This window comes from Herpailurus yagouaroundi, unplaced genomic scaffold, assembly GCF_014898765.1.
Source record: "Herpailurus yagouaroundi ecotype Mexico unplaced genomic scaffold, PumYag 186, whole genome shotgun sequence".
Taxonomy (NCBI): domain Eukaryota; kingdom Metazoa; phylum Chordata; class Mammalia; order Carnivora; family Felidae; genus Herpailurus; species Herpailurus yagouaroundi.
Window position 1 is genome coordinate 4617523 of NW_024412417.1, and position 25418 is coordinate 4642940.

The following is a 25418-nucleotide window of genomic DNA, read 5'->3' on the forward strand; positions in this document are numbered from 1 at the left end:
ATAAATATTTGTTAAATGGATGACTGAACTCCCGGTGCCATGGAGACACATACATAATTAGATACAGGCCTGACCCTCAAAAAGTGTTCAATCTATAAAGGGACGGCGACACAAATAATCCCACAAGGCAATATGCCCTAAGTGCCATAAATGAAATTAAAAAAAAAAAAAATTATGTAGTTTTAAAACGGAAATTTTTTGTAAAAAAATCATATACCGACATAATGTTAAAAACTACTTATAGTTTCATCAAGAAAGAAAGAAGAGAGGAAGATAAATTAATGCAGGAACGGGAGAGAACACACACACACACACACACACACACACACACACACACTCTCTCTCATGTTATTCCTCAGAGCGGAAATGCTCAGTTCAGTCACGGCTTGGAAGATATAAACATCATTGAAATTCAAAAGCAGTTCTGAAAGAGAGGACGCCTCAATTGGTATGCAAGGGATGTCTCCTCCCCCTGAATACATTATGAACTTGCAGCCTGCTAATATGCCATGCTATCATAAGCACCAGATGGGGCAGTAGGCAGTACATGTCCCATCAAACCTCAAGAAGATGTATTAATGTTCATGCTCTTTAAAAAAAAAAAATCCTTTGCTTGTGTCCCTAGACTTCCACATTTCTTAGCATTCAGTCACTTTCTCTCAAAGCCCAGTCCTCCAGGGCTGCCCCTCTTCACCAGATGGTGCCAGGAATCATTTCAATCTATTTTATCACAGGAGGCAAAGGCCACAAAGCGTGTCAGACGACGCTTACTGAAGGCACACCAAGCACAAAAGAGAACAACAGAAGATACAGGAGACATAAGAAATAAATCTTCTCCAGGCACTACTGACGAAACATTTTTTAATTATGCTGAACTTTTATTTACGTTCGACACAGGGAGAGAGAGAGGGGAAAAAAAAGATACTTTCCTATGTCTAAACTTTCAAGACTACCTGATATTAGCATGAAATTGTAGTCTACTGAAATAATGTCTACAGAGGCTCAATCACCTAAACTCACAAAATTGTCAATCATCAAAAGGTGGCCTCAAAATGAGGCCAGGGCATAATAAAAGGTACCTGAGTGTACTGAAATAAACTCACTTGTTTAAAAGCAACTATCAGAACAAATAACATCTCTGAATCAGGTGAAACGCACCCTCTCTTTAGGATCTCCGTCAATTTAGCTGTGATGTGTGGGAATCTGAATATGCCATTAGAAACTAAGGATCTGAATAAATACATTATTAGTAATTTCTTATTATTTTTTAAATACATCACTTAAAATAAATAAATTGCCTTGATTTCCATTTATCTAGGATCTCCATTAGTTTATGATCACAAAGGGGTATTTTCTCTAGAATACAGAAGGAGACAAAAACTGTAATTTACAACAGTGCTTCTCAAACGTCAACGCGTTTCAGAATCCTCTGAGAACTTGTTCAAACACAACTGCAGGGTCGCCCCCAGAGTCTCTGATCATGGGTTTGGTGTGGGGCAAAGAATGTCCCTTTCCATGAAGTTCCCAGGTGATGGCTACTGGTCTGCGAACCCACTTTATCTAAGTCATTCTGTACCATGTTCCCAAAGTGCTCCCTCACCCTTAGAAAGTCTGGTATCTGTGCAGAATATCACAATATCCTGATAAAAACAGAGCCACTCGGTTGATAAGCTAAACTGACCTATGAATTTTTTAAAAGGCACAAATTAAGAGAAATACCAAATATCTGTCAAATTGGCAAGATTATTCTTTTCAGGTATACCATATAATAATAGTCCCTGAAACTCTAAAGTCCTGCCCTGTTCCTTTCAAAGGATTCAATGTAAATGTTGAAACACACAGAAGAAGGCAAATACATTTCAAGAAAGAGAGCTGCATTAATGCGAGAAATTACATGTTTTTCATGAGAATACTATATATATCATGCACTGAATAGATTATCTTAGCAAGCTCTCTGTGGAGTTTCGAGGATAAATTTTATCAGCCTATCACATTACTACTCATCTAAGATTATTGATTGAAGAAACTGCTTGGCTGAATTTCCTGTGTAACTGAAACGATGAAAATATTTCATTAATATTTGTCTTTTGCTAGAATCTTACTCAATATGTCTGCTAGAAGACTGAAACCTTACGCCCCTCCTCCCAAACGACACACAAGCGCTCAGGTAAAGGGACAGCCAATTTCCCAAACTACTGTGTACCATTGTCAAAAGCCCTGGACTTTGTTTCTGATTTCAGTAATTATGCCAGAAAGGGTTTAAGTGTTATACATTGCATTATACGCATATGATCATGATAAACTGATTTATAATGCATGCAATTTTAACCACGACACAGCTAGCCGAAGTTGTATGGCCGAAAAACAAATGCATTATGTTTCCTTCATGCTGAAAGCAGATACTTGATTCTTAAACATCATTTACCAAAACTTCTCCAAGATTCACTTATTCTTCCTCCTCATAATTAGCATGCTCTGTGCATTATTTCCTTCCTTTAAGATCTCGGTGAATCCCAGTTCACCTCTCATCCACTCACTGACTCATTAAGCAAACATTTGCTGATTGCCTACTATATGCCACGCTCACAGGTAGTCTGGAATGGAATTATTAGAACTAAGAACTCAAGATCGTAATGTAAATGGCAGCTTTATCAAGAAGAGTTGATGATGTTTAAGATGTCTATTTTAAACAACAAAGAAGAGTATGTATCTTGGGAGACATAAAAGGTTACACAGAATTCATCTCTCTAGCAACATCCCCTACCAAGTAACAGAAAACTCAGTGGGGGGGGGGGGGCCGGGGGCCCCCCAAGCCTCTGAATCACTGAATTGAAGCCGCAGTAACTAAAAAAAGCCAAGATGGACTTTTCTTAAGCATGTAGCTTATTATTTTATTCACCGTCCTAAGTTTGGTGACCTTTCCGAGTTAGCAAATGACTGGAATGAGTAAAAGGGTGGGCACATTCAGCGAAAAGGGGTGGGCAGATGACAGAGATGGGAGAAAATCAGAATTTGGAAAATCCCATCAAATGTGCACAAAAAAACTCATCAAGCACCAGAGTGTAGAGCCCTTTTGTGTGGCTCAAACACTATCCCCCTTTTTAAGTCCAGAGAGCACCACAGTCTGCCTTTAATAATTACTGCTTGCATGTAAACTATGCTTTTTAGGGGCACACAGCACCTTTCCAATCATGACTACCACCGTCCTGTGAAGTAAAAGTCAGCAAGGCAGAATAATTGTCTCTAAGACAAAGAATGTGGAGCTGGGGCAGACAGTAAGCTGACTTGTTCCTGGTCACGCCACTAAGTGGAGGAACCTTGATTCACACCCAGGAATTGACATTCTCTACCCCCTGTGCTCTTCAAAAAGATGGCCTGATAAAACACCACATATTAATTGTGCATAATGTAAATCCAAGTTGTGAAGCAAAAGGTAAAACATGTTCAGCACTCACTGAGCAAGACTATAGCTGAGTGAGAAGACCATGGCCATCCAAAATCATTGCCAGTAAGTATAAAAATTTTAAACCAGCAAACAGAAGCAACTCTGTGGCTTAAAGAGATTCTCTTCTGCTCTTTGGAAAACACCGCCAAATGGCTGAATTCTCCGAGAGGTTTTGATGGAAGGTATATTAACATCACATCGATATGGTCCCAAATGCTTTACTCCCACAACGCGAGTAAGACGTAAATAAAGACGAAAAACAAACAGACATTCCCTTCAGCAGCAAACAGTTAAATAATACAGACAGGTAAACTCTTCCTCTCAGCAAAGTTCTTCGGAGAGACTCCTAAAGTGTACAAAATGGAAAAAGTTGTAAAAGTCTGGTTATGTCTACATTTACCGTTTTTTTGTTTTGTTTTGTTTTGTTTTGTTTTTTGTTTTTTGGCCATGTCATTCTCACAAGCAAATGCTGGTAAGGAAGAGCATGCCTGGGTAATTAACAACCGGGCTCTGCCTCTGATTTCTATCACTCTATATTTTACAAACCAATGATAAGGAGTATTCTGGGAAGTCTAGAAGAAAACAGGGTGCTTTCTAAGAACACAAATTTTCATTTCCATCCCTTTAATATTTTCCTAGGCTGTACAAAGACAACTCATGCCAGAGCAGAAAGGAAGAAAATAAATGTTAACAGGCCTTTCAAATGAAGTGTTCCCATAAGTGCTGAGTGTACAGGTTCAGATACAACCATAATAAAGAGGAAACAATGCCCATCTCGCACGGAAAGTGTCAGAATCCAGGCCCTTCCTCATTCCGGTCATATCCTTGTCAGGACACATGTTAAGCATTTCAAATGCAAGAATATATAAATTGTTACCACAGAACCCTCCAATTTTATTATGTGTCTTCCTCCCAATAACCCGACAACCATTAAAGCAGACAAGTCCTGAGGAAGGCAGTGAAGTTAAAATCATACAAAGTTCAAATGTAAAGTAATGGGATGCTCAGAAGCGCAGCAACTGTCTTTCTCAAACTTCCAAATAACTAAGCACGCCCTCAAAATCATCCCAGCTTAGTAAGAATGGTTTGTTTATTTTGTCAAACTCTTTAAGACTCTTGTTAAAGCTATAAACACATGATAAAGATACCCTCTAATACCCCTTCTTCCTAAAGAGCACTTCTGCCCATCTAATTACATAGCTCTTAAGGCCAAACTCTTTACAGTATCATGTTCTCGTCGGTTCTTTCAAAATTATATTCTTGCATGAGCAGCAAGTACATGACACGATGTTAATAAACCACACAGAATTAAAAGAATCCCTCTAATAAAGTGAGTACACTTATCGTCCAGCCTTTAAAAAAGAAATGTGGAAAACAGAAATGAAAGCTTCTAGAGAAAGCATCCCACAATTGTAAAAATCAACTGCTTCTTTTTAGGGAGGGAGGGGGCATGCGGAAAAAAGGTATCTGCTTTCCTACAGTGTCCCCATCGTCTGGAATCACTGTGTCTGCAGGCCTAGAACCTTCCTGGGGCAGAATCATGGGTCCCCAATAGTCTCACTACCAAGAGATCTGACTTTTTTTAATTTTTATTTTTTAACCACACAATGTTGGTGAACAAAACGATCTGGTCTGCCAATATGCTGGATATATCATCTGCTTTCCAATTTTCTACTAACCTGAGACATTGGAAAATCCTATCTGGGCTTCTGATCAACAAAAGATAAGCAGGTTTACCGCTTTCCCAAAGCCTAGAAAGGTGCTGTTTTAGTTAGCCTGTACAGCTTTGACAAGGAATAAATCTATGATTTCTATCAGACTTTTCTAAATAATGACGTTAGCCTCCTGATGCCTATTAATCTCACTGCACTCTTTCAAAAGGAGTAGAAACACACAGAGAACTACCCATCCTAACCTATTTTATCCAAGATATTCTTGATGATTAAGGCTAATGCTGTACCATTTTTATTTTTCAGCAAAGAGAACTCTACTTCAAATTCAAACATCCCCCTTTAAATCTTTCCATCTAGCTTCCATTACAAAATATCCTGTCTTCAAGCCACAACATCCTCAACCTTCCTCAAAAAGAAAACAAGAAAGGAATCCAAAATCAGACAAACCAGAGCATCCTTCCTCTGCCATTTAACTAGATCTATGTGTCCTTGGGCGCAAAGCTTAATTTACCTGATCTTCAGGTTTCAAACAGATCATGTGGTCACAGAAACCATTTACAGAACAAGGGCAGTGAGACACAGAAAGTATATAAGGTGCCTAGCCCTGGGCCTGGCATGGGCCAGTTATCAATAATAGGCTGCTCTTCCTATACTATCAGAGATTTATTCTGTTCAGAGATGGCAGTTATATATTCCCTTTGAGATTAAGAGGATTTCCTGATTCCTTTGATTGGAACTCTATGGGTTGAAAAACATAATTAAGCTAGACATTCTCAGAAAGTACATTTACATTAATATTAATTAATGCAAACAGCTGTTTGAGAAGGCCAGCCAGATAAACCTGCTTCTTGGTCAGGTGTGAAATCCTATTGTTCTCAAGTTATGAGTCATTTAAGTTAATGACTTATTCCACTAGATACAGTTTGCTACCCAAGAACCACAACAATACACAAAGAAACCGCTTTCGAGAAATACTATACCCACTCTCGCACACAGAAATTAAAATTTAATAAAAAATGAACGTCCTGTCTTTGGTATAAGAACAACAAAGTAAAAAAATGTTAAGTTACATTAACGAAGATCCAATCTGATGCAACATAAGACAGGCATGGGTTTCTTTCTTTCTTTTTTTTTTTTTAACATTTATTTCTTTTTGAGACAGAGGGAGACAGAGCATGAATGGGGGAGGGTCAGAGAGAGGGAGACACAGAATCTGAAACAGGCTCCAGGCTCTGAGCTGTCAGCACAGAGCCCGATGCGGGGCTCGAACTCACGGACCGTAAGATCATGACCTGAGCCGAAGTCGGCCGCTTAACCAACTGAGCCACCCAGGTGCCCCAAGACAGGCATGGGTTTCTAATAAACACTAGATTGGCCCATTGCCCACCCTCCTGCTACATCATGGACTTCTAAGGCACCCAGATACTCCCTCACCTCTGGCTTCCTTTACCTGTCTCCTGTCTCCAGGCTCTCATTACTCTACATCCTAATTACTATCTCCTTCTCTACCTGGAGCTCTACAACTCAAAACTCCTTGAGGGCATGAAGGGGACCGAATCCTAGTCATCTGGTCCTTGGCACATTTTCAGCAACCTACCAATGCCTACCACCTGCACTTCCTTAATGACAGTAGTAACCTTTCCATTGCCATAGCCTTGCATTATTCAATCTGCTTAGCCCTCTAGTGATTAACCACAGTGAGGTTCTCTCATTTCCAAACAATTAGAAGGCAAATCTGATGGCATACCTCTGCCACAGGTCAAGTGACTATTGCTAGAGAATTTTCTCCCACATCCCTCTGCAGTCCTGGTGTAAGAAGGGAGAAAGCATACAGTAAGAGCAATCCAGGGTGGAATATGAAAGACAATAAAAGTAAGACTGACACTGGTATGGTAACGTGTATATGAGATTTAGCAGTGGCATGGTAAAGAGGGTGGCCTGGAGAATCTTCTTTCTTTAATAAACCACCTGAGCAAGTTGCTTAACCTCTATGAGCCAGTTTCAACATCTGTAAACTAAAAGCATTTGCCAGATCAACCTTCCAGCTCTGAAAGGTATTTGTTCCTCTGGTGACTCAGAAGGCTGTTCAGAATATTATAGTTACAGCATCTTCTTTGCAAACATCAGATGTCAGTGTAACGATGAGACGGTTAATAAACATTTCTAGACTATATAATGCCCACCAAGCGGAATGTTTACTCTAAGAAGTAAAAGTAAACTAGTTGTCTTACGAAATCATCAGAAATGATCACCACCACCACCACCCCCCAAAAATTAAACACTTATCTTTTTCAACAGACCATTAACTACACAGAAAGATGCCTTGCAAAAGTTTCCAAGTGTTATTGAAAATATATAGAACAAAAAGGTCAAGGACTCAAAAATATTAACAGAAAATAACTGAACAAGAAAAAGGAGGTGGTGCCAGAGATTGAAGGGAAGCCGGAACTACTAAGTGACAAAGAAGTCACGCCTGTACAATCTACATTTATAATTGGGTATCTGCAGCTTACACAGTCTTCTTTTAATAGCTGGCCGGAGGCTTGTTTGATACAGCAAAGAGTTAGCCCAACACAACGGAAAATCAACCTGCAAGGTAAAACTGAGTGACAGTGGCTGGACTGTTGTGTTTTTTGTTGTTGCATAAGAGCATTTATAGATTAATCTATTTAAAAGAAAATAACCAGGTGCATTACCCAAATGTTCAGTTACCAGGGACACTAACAGTTGTCTGTCCGTGGCAATTTCATTTCTGTTTTTTACACAAATCATCGCTTGCAAGCACTGATGTTAAAAACAGAAAAACAGTCTAGTACACAGTGGCTATAAATGCCAAATCAATTTTCAGCAGATAATAAAGTCCATGTTTTACAATCAGCAATGCACTGTTTTACTACCCAAAAATGTAAGCTAATAATATATAGCTCTACTAAATGGAAAATGCAGATATGCTGTTAAAAAACGGGCCGGCTGTGAGAAGATGGATCATTTCTGCAGGGACCTTCTTAAAGCTATGTGTAAGTGTTTTGAAAATATCACATGATGTGGCCATGTGTTAAAAATTACAGCCAGTTAAGTTCTCTGCTAAGAAAAATATGTGGGCAATTTATGAAATGCACTCCAGGATGGAGATGTCTTAAGTAAAACCAGATTTTGAAAACAAACCTTTTTTTTCTTTTTTTTTTTGGAAACTTGAACTTAAAAAAAAAAAAAAGTTCCAGGCACATCTGGAGAGCAGGACCATTGAGAAAGGGTGGTCTGACCTAATACTAGCCATCTTCTGAAAGAACAGCACTATTTCTGGGCTACACTCACTGTGCTCGCTTATTGTCCTTTTAAGGAAACAGTCCTGAAAGCATTTTGTAGGTCAACATATGGTCTTTGATAATATTATACGCAGATTGATAAAAATATAAATGTTTCAGAAAGCTCAGAGGCATCTCCTCCCGAAACAATATAATGTCCAAGGTCTCTCGGCCATCTCACGAGAAAACATTTTCCTTTTCTTAAACACAAGGATCTAGTTGTTACAAAGTGACAGGCAGTGACATGATATTTCCTTATATTAAGTTCAATCATAAAAAAAAAAAGTTTTATCTATTTCTTTAAAGCAGGAGTGGTCTCCTTTAACTTTTTATAGCTCGTTTTGTTAACAGTATGCTATCAACAGCTAAAGCATGTTTTTTTAACCAAAATAGTTCTAGAAATCCTAAACGGAGACTTTTTTTTTTTTAACCTACCCACCCCCACAGATTGGTATGTCTTTGAATAAGTTCAGTCTGTGCACATTTGTTTCCAGGAATCCCCATTTTTATGAAAAAAGGTCACAGATCTGAGAATTGTTGCATCAAGTTTGACACAACCAGGAACCAGGTCTGACCATGACCTACCGAAATAATAATAACAATAATAATAATAATAATAATGAGGAGGAGGAAGAGGAGGAGGAAGAAGTTGTTGACATATATAAACACGTAGTCAAAGAAAAACAAAAAACAGCGACAATATCAGATTACCCAAAACACATCCTTTTAATCTACTACACACAATGTCTTATTTAAAAATATAAAATCTGTCCCAGATGGTTAAAATTGTCCATTAATATAAGTACATACGTATGGACGAAAATATGCTAAAAACATATTAAGAGGCAGTCCATCCGTCAGGAGAGTTTATTTTTTATTTTTTTTTTTTTCAACGTTTATTTTTGGGACAGAGAGAGACAGAGCATGAACGGGGGAGGGGCAGAGAGAGAGGGAGACACAGAATCGGAAACAGGCTCCAGGGTCCGAGCCATCAGCCCAGAGCCCGACGCGGGGCTCGAACTCGCGGACTGCGAGATCGTGACCTGGCTGAAGTCGGACGCTCAACCGACTGCGCCACCCAGGCGCCCCATCCGTCAGGAGAGTTTAAAAAGTGCAGATGGGTGTCAAAAATAGCCAAGTGTCAGATCTGCTCAAGTATCGCCATCCTGGCACATGCTTATAGTCACAGCTGTTAATACATTCTCTGCATCCAAGTACAAGGTTTTCTAACACAGTTGATGAGAGAGAGAGAGTGAGAAACACTGCCACTCTTCAGGCTACTGCTTTAGAACCAGTCAGATATTAACGACAACACTGAAACAACCTTATCGGTGATCCTAAAACTTTATAGTTCAATGTATTTTCAATAAGGATGCTTTGAAGATGACTTTAAAATCATGTAAGCATGTAAGCAGTCGGGGCTGGCAAGGCTCCTAACTAATCTCTCTCACCTATTATTGCTTACAAATGGCTTTGGGCTATTAAAGGGTTTTAACCAAAACAAAACATAGACTCTTCAAAATGCTGGTAAGTCAGATCATGCACTATATACTAAGAGCATAAACACAAAGACGACTCAAGGTATGACACAAAAATCAGAGGAAACTGTGCTACAATATTCTGGTGGAATAAGGAAAAAAAGAAAACCACACAAGTACTTTTTCACACCGATTCCCCATCACATACCCAATGCACATTGCATCTTTAGTTGTGCGGTGCATATAAATCAAGATGAGAGCTTAAAGAGTTAAAATGACCTTTCAAAGACCTCAGTCATTGTCTTTCTGTAAATTGATTTTCCCCATATTTCAGCTACATACACTCCTTGTCTACTGAACTAATGAAAAAGTGCACTTCTGTCACAAATGCATCCTTTCTGCACAGAGATCAATAATGAAGAGGACTACAAGACACATCCTGAAGGGAAAAACATTCTTCAAACAACTGGCAATACCTACACACAACTGTGGTTGCAGAAAACTGGCAGCTAATGTTTCAAAACACCATCTGTGAGGTGTACAAGCTCTGTGACCAAGCACAGTCTCTTCTGCCTGTCCTACCCAAATAATCTGCACAAATCAGCCAGCTGGAGGATCTCTCTCTGCCCTGTCTTTTTTAGCTGGGGACAGGCTGCTCAAAGTAGGTTCACGGCAATCCAGACAGTTCTTGAGAAGAGCAAGAAGCAACCCATTCTCCATCAGGCGCCCCCCTCCCCCCGCCCCCAGCCTTCTCCCTCCGTAAGCAGAGACTTCACTGGCCATCATCACAGAGACACTCGAGGCTCCAAAGATAACATGCTTCAGAGGAAACTGACACACACTAAATTTCCAGGACCACAACAGCTTCAGTAATCTAGCAGACTTTTTATTTTTAATTCATCGATTTCAATTATTTGCCTTATGACATCTAAGGACTGTGATTTAAGGCAAGACTGAAATCGTTTGCAGTTCCAAAGCTCCCTTCACTTTCTCCGACATAAACAGCTTTTTAAAGAGACCTTATCCCAGGATTCTGCCACAATCTGAAAACTCTCTCCACCGATGAAATTTCCAGGATACGAGGTACACATGACAGTCACAAAATCCGTAACAGAAGCGATACTTCTTACTTGGGCTCAATGTGGCTGTACTTTCCCCTCAGCCTTTAAAACACACCTCCCAAATTCCGAAAGCAAAGCCTTCACACCCTGTGCCCCTGTATCTAGATCTCGATGGCTCTCCTTATGCCACCTTCCCCTCCTCACCTCTGCCACCCCCCCCCGCCGCCCACCCATGTAAATTACAGTGCAGCGTGGGGCAGAAGGTATTTTCCATGCATAATACAAAGTAAGCTTTCTTCATTTCAAATCAGAGAAAGAAAGCAGAGCAGGGCTAACTCACCAGGCATCCTTGTTGAATCCAGCGTCCACACGGAAAGTGACTCTCTCCTAAAATCAAGCGCGATCGGGGCTCATGCCTCCTGTTCTGGAATGAGCGCCGGCAGAGAGAGGAGGGCCGTCAGAAGGGGCTGGGGCGGCATAGCCCGAGGCAGGGTGCTGGGCGCGTGCGCCTGCCAGGCGGAGACAGATGGAGAGCTGACACTCCGGATTGCACTTGGAGCAGAAATGTGGATGATGACAGGAGCACATGTGGCCTTGAACCCAGCCCTGTCTCCTCAGGCAGAACAATGACAGGGATGTGTGTGCAAAGTATCGCAACCCCTACCTCCCCTTACCCACTGTACCTCTCTGGGCAAGTTCCAGAGCACCAAAGAACAGAAAGTAAAATGCAGAATGATAAGCTAAATGCTGAATAATTCATTCATCACCACCCCCATCCCGTTACAAGTTAACCCTTATTTTGCCGAAAGAATGGAAAGTAGACGGGCCCCCTACCACTGCCCACAATGAAACGCTTCCCTTCCATCTTCTCATGTTAACAGCCATAATTGGAAACTCTATTTAAAAACCGACGTAGGCACCAACCTCAAAGCTTGTTTATTGAACTGGAAATCCAAAACAGTATAAAAACATTTTTTTAAGACTTTGTATTTCGTGCCAGTTTATCCTACTGAACAAAGTATCCGAATCATTCCCTTTGTCAGCTTCTCAGTAGTATGTGTAAAATAGAACACTTTTTAGAAGCAGAAGCAGACCACTTTTATTTTACCAGAGTGCTTTTAACCCCCTGGGATCCCTGCGTTGATGCACTCCAAACATTTTCAGCTTACTCTCTTCTACCTTGCATAGAGATCCATGGGAGATGAAAACAAAATCTTCACTGTAAAGCCTTTTCAAAAGCTGAACAATCACATCCTCCTGATTTCTGATTTTTTGCACACCCTTAAATGTTTATCCTTCCCATGAATAACACATACCCAGCCAGGTTCAATGGACTCTTCCCCATAAGCTTTAATGGACACCATGATCTATAAAACTACAAGCCTTTGTTACAGTGCTTTATCTAAAGCTGGCTATTTTCCTCTCAGCGGTCCCTCCTTAGTCCTTTGTAAAACATCCTTGCCTCATAGGAGAAACACACGCCTGCCTGCCTTGCATGCCTTTTCCAAACACACAAAATGCCAGGCAGAAGGAAAATGCTGTTCGCTTCTAAAACTCTTCCTCAGTTTAACACTTGCATATCTTCCCTGGGTCTGTGTGTATTTGTCTTAACAACAGGGCACAGGATGAGACAGATTCCTCAGGCTTTACCTTTCCATAGTATGGTCAATCCGCTATAAACACAGAAACAATTCTACTCCGGAGCCTCTGCCCAGCCAGCAAGCTCAATGCATATGATGGACAGGAGCATCCCCTTTAACTCTTGCCATCCCCTCACGATCTTCAACGTGCCCTTTGCTTCTTCTAGACTTTCTGTACGCTTTTAGCCCTTGTCAGATTGGTTTTTTCCCCCCTACTTGCTGCCTCAAAGAGATCTCAAAAACCCATCTGAAAACAGGGTGTGATTTCTACCTACTCACCCTTCCTACACCTCTTCCCAACAGCACATGCAACCTGTTTCAAAGTACACCCACATACGTGCACATACCCTACACAGACTAAAAATAAATCATCTTTGGTAAACAGCGTCAATCAATAAGAATGTCTACGGCCCCTAAATACTGCACCCAAGAAGCATGGCTTCATCTAGTGAACCCCTCAAAAATCCATCATTGTCAGAGACAACTTGTAAAAAGACTACAATTCATAATGATTACTCTGTTCTGTCACTAATAGTATACTGCACCCTATTTATGAGGCCAATCTTTTTGTTCATCTTAGTTAGATGTCACATGTAATGAGGTTCTGTGTAATGGATTTCAGTACAGTTAAGCACCAAGCTCAAACATTCTTATGACAGAAAGCTTTATAGCAGGCGCAAGTGTAATAATCAATTAAGTCCTGCTATAAGGGCCTTTATGGAATCCAGCATCCTGAGTCCGTAGATGTTCATTTCCAAAGAGAGTATTTCTTTAAAGCCACTCAATGCTACGTGTCGTTGATTTTTTTTAATACTATACCTACATTAGAAAGAAAACATTTTCACAGTGGGAGACCCAACTTTCATCAATATGCATGGTGAATCATTTCTGGAATAGAAAATCCTATGACAAAAATGCAACACACTTTAAGAAAACTGGATGATATCCACGTTTAAAACTGGGTCTTAATATTGGTATACCGCAAAGTCCTAAACCACTGCTCAGAACACTGAACTTCCATATGCCGTGTGATTATGTATCTTTTCTATGTGTAAAAAAGCTTTTTAAGCTGTTCTCTGGCTACAGTAATTGCCACTTTAAATTGATCCACGTCAACAAAACCCAGATCCCTGGAGATTCTCACCTAGAAGTCTGACTGCGGAATGGGCCTAACTGAATGTGTGCGCATCTGAGTCCAGCATTTTCTCAAGGAACCAGTCTCCTCCTCTTATGCTTTAATCCCTGAACAGGGAGACCTGGATACGTACTTCTATATAGTTACTTAGACCAAAATAACTTTCCCTTTAATAAAAGAAAAAAGAAAGAAAGAAAGAAAGAGCAAGCTTAAAGAGCCAAGATCTCTAACCTCCAACCTGTATAATAAAAATAGACAATCAATACCGTGATGAACGCATGTATGTCGGTGAAGGGGAAAAAAAGAATATGCGCTGAACATGTACTAAGTTTTCTCCAGGACAAAAACACCGTCCTGCATCACCATTAGGAAACATACTTTTAAAACTGAAAATAGGGGCATTTGGCTGGCTCAGCCAGAAGAGCACGTGACTCTTGATCTCAGGGTTGTGAGTTCGAGCCCCATGCTGGGTGTAGAGATTACTAAAACAAACAAACAAACAAACTTAAAAACAGAAAAAACCCTAACATATATTCAAGACAATAATAAAGACTACATTGCTGACTAATCACGCACTTCCTCGGGAGAGCCATGTCAGTTAATGCACGTCTTTTAATTAAGAACACAACACTGTTAGGGCGATTTTGGGGAGTCGTCTAAACAATCACTTTCCGAACCGGTAAACTGAGTCAACAACCTAATGCCAGGCTCTCCGTGCCCCCACCCCCACCCCAAATACATCAATTGGTCTTTGACAATAAACTGAGATCCTTCACTAGGAAGGCACTATGGTATTTACTGCATTCCTCTCAGGTATCTATCACTTATTTCGAAGACAGACCGGCCCTATAGTGCAGATTCTTCCTTTGTTCGAGCCTGACTTACCAATGGGGACTATATGAGTCTACGGAAGCCGTCAGCAGTTCATGAGAGCTCTCTACACTGGTGATGGGCCAATGCCAGTTAGAGGTCTTCCACAGGTCTTCTCAACTCTCCCCTCTGCTTCTAACGGGCTGCTGTGATACACTGTGACTTCACACAGTGGGTATTAAGTGAGTTAATTCAAAGGAGCTGAAACCTCATTGATCCTAATTGAAAGCAATACACCCAACCAAATACTTTCCTACCCCATCTGCTCTGGCCTGCCACCAGCTATTCAATACAAGAGAATTAATAGTTTCAGATATTCTAACCGACCCAATAAAGGCACTCATTTAAGCAGGGCTGCATTAACAAAGTGAAAAAACAAGGGCAAAATGGGTTCAAATGGAGCATTTTACTCCTAGTTGGCTTTAACAAAGCTGAATAAGGCTTATTCTGACTTTTTATGTGCAAGACTTGATAAACTGAATGAGAAGGCACTCAATGATCAGCCAACGAGCATTGATGAATGGTCATTAAGACCCCCCTGCTCTTAGGGGAGACCCTTCCACAAAGTGGCACACCAGCTTGAAAGGGCGGACTCGCTAATGTCCAGATTTCTCCGCTTGCTTGTTCCACTTTCAATTTCAGACCACTGGCCACCAAATGAGGCTGACATATTGGAAAATAATGTTTTATGGGCGAGTGGTAAAAAATAAAATGGAGGCATTAGCTCTGCTTTCAAATTCAAATCTGCTAGTTTTGTCAGACCCCAAAGGTTTTGATTTTCCACCCAGCTGGAAGCTATTAGTGTTTTCTAAAGGCATCCCACTGACAGGGCAAACCTACCTAATGTGTGAGCTGTTGGGCTAAGGGAGATGGACCTCTCTTTTGGATGATTTCCTAACTTCTCATCACTTTGACAGTCAATTAAATAGATACAACACCTAATAAAAATGTACATTAATTTGTTTCTGCCACTGAAAGACACGTGAAACTGTATTAAATAAAAGCCATGGTAGATTGTCTTCTGACAAGGTAAAGCCAATTATACTCTGCAAGAAAGCCAACTGGTTTATGTCTGAGTTAGGCTACAACATAAGATATGGCCAGTGACAAAAGAAACGAGTGGGGTGGGAAAAAAAATAATTAAGTTAAAAAGTTCGCTGAAGTATTCCATAAAGGTAAGAGGTTATCTGTCGCTTTAACTCCTTTTCTATAAACGTCTGTTGTAAACAACCAGGCACATTCACGCTATTTCCCTCAAATATTTCCTTTCAGGGAAATGACTGGCAAGCATTTGCGCCTCAACGTTCAGCCAGCCCACAGAAGGGCTCGCAAGAACTTCACTTAAATGACAAAGGAACGGGGGACATGACCACCATCTTAAGAATTGGAAGGCTGTGCAAACATCATGGGGTCAAGGGTGATTCAGGACTAAGAGGGCCTAAGTGCTAGCAGTAAGATGGAATCAAGCAAAAGAAAGCATGCTGGATGGAGGAAGCTTGTCTTAATAGGTGATTATAACAGACATCACAGAGGCAGAAAAGATTCACTGCCTGGATCATTTGCAACTAGATGTCAAAGCACCATACGACACAGTGTCCCATAGAGAACATGCTGCATGGTCTGTTGAGAAATCCTCATCTACCAGGGCAAGTGGCAGGTGGAGAACTAGAAGTCATGACCCCTTCCCTTCGCCTATGACATGTCAAACTCAAGGACTCAGGTCACTTCGAGTTTTGTTATCTCCATCAATGAGAATGAGTTAATAACGTGCCTTAGAACTGTAATCTGAACGCTCCAATCATAATGCATTTTTCTATAGCAACGATTTCCTGAACTGCTAAGCCAAACAGTCTCTATGATTTTTTTTCCCCCTGATCCTCAATGTCTACAGAATAAAATGTTCCTTGTATCATTCCAACAATTTTTCAAGCAACGTATTGGACTCTTAACTCTGGGTGAAGTAGAGTATTCTCTACATAGGAATGAAAAGATGTGTATTAGTAATTTGAGTATGTAGGGCACATGTATGTGTGCTTCTGCAAAAAGAAATCCATTTAAGATATCACTTGCTAGAAATAAAGCAAGTTTATATTTGCAATTACTAGAAATTGTCTCTGACAGGGCCAACGCCTTTAAAACATCACAGTATATTGTAATTCTTTTCTACCAACAACTTTTGACTTTTGATGCCAAATATTCCAAAACGGCCTAAAAGGCTACAACAGATTTATTAGCATTTGCATTCCTTGGATGCTATATTATTTACATGCAAACCTCAAGCCCAACTAATACCGTTAAATACAAATTACTCCACAGGCACCAGCAAGGGGTTAAATCATTTTAAAATTTTTACAGGAAAACACTTCCTTGGTAATCCACAAGGCTGAACACTAGCTACATTAACTCTGTCTTTTCAAATACGAGCGTTTTCATATAAGAGCAATCAATCTTAGCAAGTACACACTTGCGTGCAAACCTGCAAGTAAGTTACCACCTCTACTTTCCTCCTATTTTTTTTTTTTTTTAGCTACGCAAAGCACTCGGAGAATCTAGAAGACACCCCAACTGCCCATCCCTTATCCGTCTGACAAGGACTGTAACACTATATGGAAAACCTTTGTTTCAATGTCACCACCTCCCCATCCTGACTAATGGCGAGTTAGTTTTGTTAAAACGCAAGGGTTCTGGCTTACGCTCCAGTGCACTTCCCCTCCTCCCAGCACCAGAGACAAAACCCGCCGCTCGGCTCCGTGCAGGCAGCCATCTGGACAGCTTTCCCTCAAAGCCCAGCCCACACCACACTGCAGGCAAAATCGGAGGGCTCGAGAGCTCTGTGGGGCTATTCATGACATACCAATTTCACATTTTCTGCTTGTACGCTTGCAACAATAAATGCTAATGAGGACTATGAATGACAATTTTAAAGACAATAAAAAGGTCTCCAAATCCCTTGCATATGGAGACACTGTTTTCAAAACTTCACCTTCTGTTACAGAGCTGTTAGAGTCGAAAGGAGAAAAAAAGAATAACCTAAGGAAAACAATAAGATGATCAAAGCACAACTGAATCCTTAAGATTTCCAAAGAAAGCAATCTGTGTAAGCCCAGGGAACAACAGATCTCACCACCCCCAGGAGCAGCCCTATGAATTTATGAGGCACCCTTAATCTCCACTACCTTTGCCTTCTGTACACATGCAGCTTAATAAAAGCAGTTCCTGTTAAATGCTTGACTTTTTTTTTTTTTTTTGGAACCTGGGAATTCTAAGGGCAGCATTTGTCCAAAAATAATTATAATCATCATCATGATACTTTGGCGTAATATTTAACATTCCACGTATCTTTAGATAAATGTAAAAGCAAACTGGTTCTCTTCTGATCACATCTCTTCTTAAAAACAATGCAATAATTCTGGATGGTGAAATTACAAGTCATGCTTATTTTCCTTTTTAAATGTTTCTGTTTTCCAAATCTTCTAAAATGAGCACATATTACAAATTGAACCAGAAAAAAAAAAACAACAATAAATATTACTTTCAGTGCAATGGAAGAACTGAACAAAAGACAGGTAAGTGTTTTGACCTAGAAAGGAATTAAACCATTTTACACAACAAAAATAAAACAAAACATTCATTTTCCTATAAATTGTATAAAGGGTATCCATTTCATTAACATGGATTAAGACACTTTCAACAAAATCCACCAGGTGGAGCAAATACACAGCAATAAAAAAAAGTCCCAGAATTTTTTTCATCACGTTCTTTTTTCACATGACTTTTTTTTTTTTTTACCCCTAACAAACTCTCCACTTCTTATCTCTCCACATTGCAAATTATCAAAATCTATGCACACACACACTAATTTGCCACATTTGTAAACAAATGCAAACGTACTCAAAAATGATTTTTTGCTACCGTGCATTCCATTACAAATTTTCATTCCAAAACCGCTTGATGTGTTCAAATATTACGGAGCGCAGTATATCTGCTTTTTTTACCAAGGTACATTTTTTAATTAGGGTTTTACTCTGACCCTACTGGGTTTCATCATGCATCCCCCTTCCCCACACAAGACCAGGCAGAATAGAATTTAATGCTGTATATCCTGAAACCCACTCAGCTCAATTCCTTTACTCTGTCTGGAACTTTAACTTCTCACTGACTTTTTATAAGATTATTCCTAATTGCATGTACCGAAATCTTATTAAAATTTCGGGATACTGTGACTTTTTTTTATCCATTAGAGCAAAACGTCCTGTTTTCGTTCCTGACACAAGCCCACAGCTACTAAGAGAATGTGGATTTTTTTCCCCTTTTTTCTAGAGTTATTCACCTCCTCCCAATTTCTTCTCCCACAGATCTATTTTTTTCCTTGCCATTTCACTCCACACCTTCCAGAGCACACTCCACGCAAGGCACCAACCCCGCTTTCTTGTTCGCATTTTCTCCTGTGATTCCTGACGCCACCTGCAAAGCACAAGTCTTCTCCATTCACTTTTCGGAGTCCTCCAAGTTTTTCTCACATTATACACCCTCTGCTGCCAAGGCTTAATGCTGCAAATGGCACTAATGTTACTTGCATTTAAGAAAGCTCCAGTTGGATAGAACGACCAAAAAGTGACAGAGCTTGAAAGGAGGGGGCGCCCAGGGTCTGTCACGTGCAGGGGGACACGGGTTAGGAATGTGGAGTGTGGCTTAAAATGTATTTATATATTTTCCTTCTTCCTATTTACATTGACGTTGAAAAGAGAAATCCTCTGAAAGAAATGCACCAGGCGGATACATAAATAAACACGCACATGCCCAAGGATACACATAACACTTCCGAGAGAGCTGTCTATGCTGGTGCGTAACAGACATGGTGATGCCAGCTCCCTCACAAGCCGCACGGGGCTAATCCAACGATTTAAATGATCATATACTTTTCACTGGAGTGGTATACAAACACATAAAGGATGGACACTATCTCCATAAATACAACGTGAAAAGAAAAAAAAAGAAGTTTTTAGAATCATTCCTACCCAACTGTTCCCTACAGAGTCCAATTCCTTTCCTCTTTGCAAAGAATGGAATCAATTCCCCGGAGCCACGGTCGTGCGCATGCACGGCCAAGATGTATCATTATGGCACGCACGTGAGTGCATCTTCTAAAGGGTAAATGCCCTTCAGTCTGCATGACAGAATCCGCATGAAGTAGTTGGAAAAACCAAATCACTGCATGTGTAGTCACACTTTCCCCTCCCTTTGCAGGAAACCCCCCCCCCACCACCACCTTTGCTCCCCCACCCACCATGCGGACATTTCATCAGCCCACACTGTGGATAAAGAACCTGCTGGATTTCCTCTTGGTGCGATAACATCTTGTTATACTCTGGGGATCTCCCAAATGCCTCCATCTCCAAGCATTCCTCAGAATATTTATCCTATACGATCCTCAAACTGGCCACACATCGCTGTCCAAATATTATTTCTCGCCACCCCCAGCTTCATCAAAGGGTGTGGCTCTTCCCACAGCAAATGTTCAAGTCCATATTCAAATTCCAAGGACAGGGGAAAAAAAAAAAAAACCCAACCTTAAAAGTTCTAGTACCTTCACTTCAAGATGGACAATGCTCATGGACAGATGAAGATTCTAAAACTGCCTCATCAAAACAACCTCTGAACTACGAGTTCCACGCTGAGCTACGAGTGAGTCTGACCTAAAAAGGCAACACACGTAGGACAGCATATACCAGGAATCAGGAAAACAGGGACACGCTAACTAAGCCCAGTGCTCCACTGGTTAATAGCTGTCGCCGTTGACAGAGATCATGCTTCAGAGCAAGGCCAGAGGATGAAATGAAAGAGCCCAATTTTTAAATCCGTTAAAAAAAAAAAAAATGAAGTGTATCTGTGGGTATAGCCCAGAAGGAGAGAGCAGGGACACAGCACTGGCAGGAACCTCAAATTCCTGACCAAACCCTCTTGCACACAATGCCTCCAGAAAGAAAGGAACCCAGGGCGGGAGCCAGCCTGACGCTGGCGGACAGACAGGGCTGGCCTTGCAGGATGTCAGAGCGCCAGGCGGCTGCGAGAGATACTGGGTTTTCACACACTCTCAGGCTGACTGTTTTGCTCTTCAGGTAATTAAACAAGGAAGCAGGGCTCGGGGTATGAGCCTGACCCTGAAGCTGTGGCTCCACGGTTCTGCATATCAACTTCCGCAAGAACTGCCCCGGGCATCAACACAACATTCGCCTCTCACTCTCTCTCGTTTCCTTCTCCACCTCTTCCTAAAGCTGACCCAGAAACAAATCCTCCCTACAAAAACATCCACAGAAAGGTCTGAGTCTATTTGTAATAAAAACCTCTGTGCTGTGGCTGTTCCCGGGCACTACCCCCCAAATTTTCAAAAGCAAAACAATTAACCAAAGGCAAGAACCTCATAAAAATTCATATACGGCACATCTATGCCAAACCCTGGTGTCTTAATGAAGATGGGTTATTCAAAGAAAATAAGACCCAAATAATAAGCCTGTTTTCCTTAGCATGTGTTGATTAAAGTGTAGATCTTCAAATTCTAAAAAGCTCCCCAAGAAATGATTTTGGTAGTCCAGTCGACAAATTAAACAATTAACATTGTTATTTTCCAGTTTTGATAATGGACACTGTGGCAAAGTAAATACCACTTATGATGTGGGTTATTATGCTTCTTCAAAAATCTCACTGAAACAAAACTCTATTGGTGTACAAAGAAAGTCACCATGAAAACTCAGGAACATAAAAATTATCCCTTAAAAGAAACGAAAGTGGTACATTTATACACACACACACACACACACACACACACACATTAAGCAATGATTAGAATCATATAAATAATATATTCTTCCTTCATCTCAAAATCCATAGAGTAAAATATTGGCTGAAAGAGACAGAGACCAAAGGAGAGAGGAATACAAAAGCGTGCCTGCTTGTCTGTGTTCAACACAAAGAACATTAAATGAAAACAACTGGCATGCTGCCAAATTCCTATAGAGGCAAAGAGATTCAAATAAATTGATTTCACGCATCACACTGACCTGGGATCAGTGTGCAGGCTGCAATAAGCTCAAAGCTCCATGTGGGGTAAAGCCCATTAATGCTATCAGACCCCTCGAACACGACCAAGAGAAACTAAAAATAAATGCAGACGCTCTCAAAGACCAGCAATTTTGCCTGAGAAAATCACTTTCCTCTTTTCCTAATAAAAATAACGGGATCTAAAGGTGTGCAGCACCATTTAAATTAACTTAAGAAAATCACCCTTTTTAAAAATACAAATGTAGCTCCTGAAACCCATATAATGCCTATAAATTGGAACTACATAAACATGCCGCCCCATGATATGAACACAGATACCACTCTGCAACAGAAGTTTCTTCTGTCATAATTGTCTCCCATGCTACTCCCCTTGCATCGTTAGACGGCCAGGAAATCGTTTTTATTTTTAATAGGACAAACACTGGACCCTTCTTAGTATTAGTATTTTCCTTCCGTGGCTTCTAAGGGCAACCACTCCCTAGCTGTCCTAAATCCACCCACTCCTCACAAAGGCAAACATTACAGGAGTCTAGCTTCACATCACATTCTAGAGGACCAAGCCTTATGCTTATTTTGGGCATGCTTCAAAACATGGGGGAAACAGCAGTAGTTTGCCTTTACCAGCTTCTACCTAAACTGGTGGCTGTCCGCTCAGCTCAGCGTCATTCCCGTCCCCCCTACATCCCCCCCCCCCGCCCACCCTCACCCCACAGCAGGTCTCCTGGTGACAACCTGCCACCGCCTCCCCCCCCCCAAACTCACTACACAGACCAGACTCTCTGGCGCCACCTCAGGCCGTTCTCACTTAGAGCCCCGACTGTTCAACTTCACATAGTTCTTTTCTTTTCCTGTCTCCAAATTACAACCCCAGGAACCCAATGGATTCCAGGTGTTTAAAAATTTAAAGCATATAATTTCTGTTCTTCTCTACTTCTTGAGTCAACTTGAGTCTGAACCCCGTGTTTCTACACACCCATTACCTTTACAAAAAGGAAGAAATGACTAGGAGTAAAATTTTCAATGCCACATGATAAAGAAAGAAAACCCAACGGATATCCCAACAGCTATAAATCGGCCAACACAATATTGTATATATAAACATTGTGTGCGGGTGTGTGTGTGTGCGTGCATGTGTACACACATCATATTTTTAAGGATGTTTGCACACGCACACATATAGGAACGAAAGAACTCAGCATGGTGTTTGCTACCTGATGCTATAAATCCAGGATTTGCATAGTATAACAAACAACGTACATTAAGTCATTTTTAAATGTGTGTCTTTGTCATGCACTTTTGCTTTCAATATGGATCTTCCATGCTGCAATGGTTCACTGCCAGCAGGCCGCAAACAGAGCCCGCATGCCCAGAGGAGAGTAAGATCGTACTGCGATGGGGGTGGGTAAAGGCCGAGACGCTATGGATCTGCCACATATGCTCAAGGGTTTAAATCCAATAGCCTTTTCCATTGGTAATCTGGATCTCAGATTACTTTGTCATATTATTAAGAGCCCCCATAGAGATACATAAGGCAAAAAGCAGAGCTATATTCTCTTTTAAAACAAGTGCTTTCTGCTGATAGCAGATGAAAAGAAACAAATTCTTAAGCAGTGGTTGTTGCTGTTGCTGCTGCTGCTGTTGTTGTTGTTGTTATTATTATTATTATTATTATCAGTTTCCTTTAAGATATTGACATCTTTCTAGTTTTGGACTTGAGAAGTCTAGTCAACCAAGATGCGAGTTCTCAAAGAATTAACTTTTAGTAACAATAGTACATGAGGTAAGAAGGTAGAAACAGAGGTGAGAGATGTCTCAACTACTTAATAAAGCTGAATTCATCATGAGATGAAGAAGGGGGAACGAACGTAGAAAACTACTAGTTTTAGTAGAAACGAAATCACAATTTAGGCTACCTCAAAGGATTCTGCAATTATACGGAAAATTATTTCATTTTCTGTGGTCTTTCAAAAACACAAACACCCTCATTTGCCAACGCCTTCTTGGAAACTTACAGAACAAGCCAATAAGTATTTGTAGCAATTGCAAGAGTAGATACTGTGGGGTGGGCACCAGCAGCGATGTTTCCAGAACCATGGCCACAGATGGTAAATATTTTGCTACCCCTCTTTCCATGTAGTCAGGCAGGCAGTCAAAGACTTTCAAAACTCCCTTCCCAATGACTAGAGTGCCAACCAGTATTACACGACATTTGTGTTAACTCTCAACTTTTTCCTGGCACGGCTCATCCTTATTCATCTGTGCTTCTGCACAAGTCCACTAAACCTAAAACTGAGCTGGCTACAGGAGGCATCAACTCTCTGGAACCCATAATTCAGGGTCCTCCTTCATTTTGAAATGTTGCAGGCTTTAAGAGGTCTCTTGCCAAATGGTAACATACGCAGTTTATATTTGCCGTTTTCCTAAAGTTAGATTTTTTTGTTTTGTTTTGTTTTAATGTGCCTACGAAGATGAATTCTGCTTAGGAAGTAACATTCACCTAAAAGTTAAAAAAAAAAAAATCCAGATCAATTAGAAGAAATAATAAATTGAAAGCACTTTTTTCCCTCTTTAGTCAACAAACTGTTTTAGAAAAACACCATCTCAAGTTACAATAAACACAGAAATCATGGCATAGCTTTTACTCTTTAACTCCAAGTATTGCTCAGCTTATAACAGATGTATTATGAAACATGGCAAGAAGCACTGCAACAAGGAGAGGGTGGGAAAAAAATTTGGTACTTGATCATTTGAGATCTTCAGACCCAAAGCTATCAAACAAAGGTTCCCACAGCCAGGCTGATTGATCCCCGCCCAATCCCATACCCAAAGACGTGAAAAACAAATTTTTAAAAAATATATAACACAAATTCTTTATTAACAGGCACCAGGGGAAAGAAGAAGAAAAAACAAACCTTCACAATTATAATTTATAAGGAAAATATGAGTGATTTTTTTTCTTTCTTTTTTTTTTTTTTTTTTTTTTTGGTAAGTAAATGGCAAAATCAAAATATTTGTCTGTTCCTTACCTTGACAATATTCAAAGTTCCCTTTTTTCCGGCAGTCACCTATTACTAAACTCAGTGCTCTCCAAGTGTTTCTTTTGACAGATATCATTCTCCACCAATCGCTCTGCTAATTTTCTCTCTCCTTTTCGGACTGGGACAGATATTATGTTCACCAGCCCAGAGATCAATCTTTTCTATTGACGACAACAAAGGGGAAAGAAAACGCATATATCACAACCAGTCTGAAGTATCACACCCGTCCACTTAAACGATAATACTACATACCAGTTTTGTTTTGTTCGTATTAAGAAACAGATACAAGCTCTTCTAAATTTTAGAAGTGTCCAAAAACAAGTTCCATTTTCTCAGTTCCTGTAATGACATGCTCTAAGAGACTCTTAAAACTCCAGTCATCTGACTCAAAGCTGGATGCCTTCTCAACCTGGCAACTCCTCTTCCTTTGACTGGTTTAAAACATATGTACATCAATACCTTAAAACAATGTGCTCGATTTTTACCTTGTTCAATAAAAAATTAAATAATTTGTCATTGATCATGGTTTCTTTAGAAAATGTTTTGAAACATTACGTGTTTATTTTATTTTATAGAATAGTACATGCAAATTAAATTCTATTTCAAAACAAAGTGGTGTCCACGTTGTTTCACTGTTGTGAAATTTAAACACTGCCATTATTTGCTCAAATAGTTTTAAACAACTGATAATAATCACAAGTAACCTGTGTAGTT

The 25418-nt window shown here is 40.3% G+C and overlaps 1 protein-coding gene across 5 annotated transcripts in view; it reads right to left on the reverse strand.

Moving 5' to 3' along the window:
* RUNX1T1 (RUNX1 partner transcriptional co-repressor 1) overlaps positions 1 to 25418 on the reverse strand; it is a 142930-nt gene that overhangs the window by 91684 nt on the left and 25828 nt on the right. For 2 of the 5 annotated variants that reach the window (XM_040493958.1, XM_040493959.1), the window contains exon 2: positions 24693 to 24865. The exons of 2 other annotated variants lie outside the window; for them this stretch is intronic. In XM_040493958.1, the coding sequence (XP_040349892.1) occupies positions 24693 to 24780 (88 nt within the window). In that variant the 5' untranslated portion in view covers positions 24781 to 24865. Of the gene's footprint in view, positions 1 to 11302; positions 11603 to 24692; positions 24866 to 25418 lie in introns of those variants that run through there. One more of the 5 variants, XM_040493961.1, reaches the window with a different exon arrangement.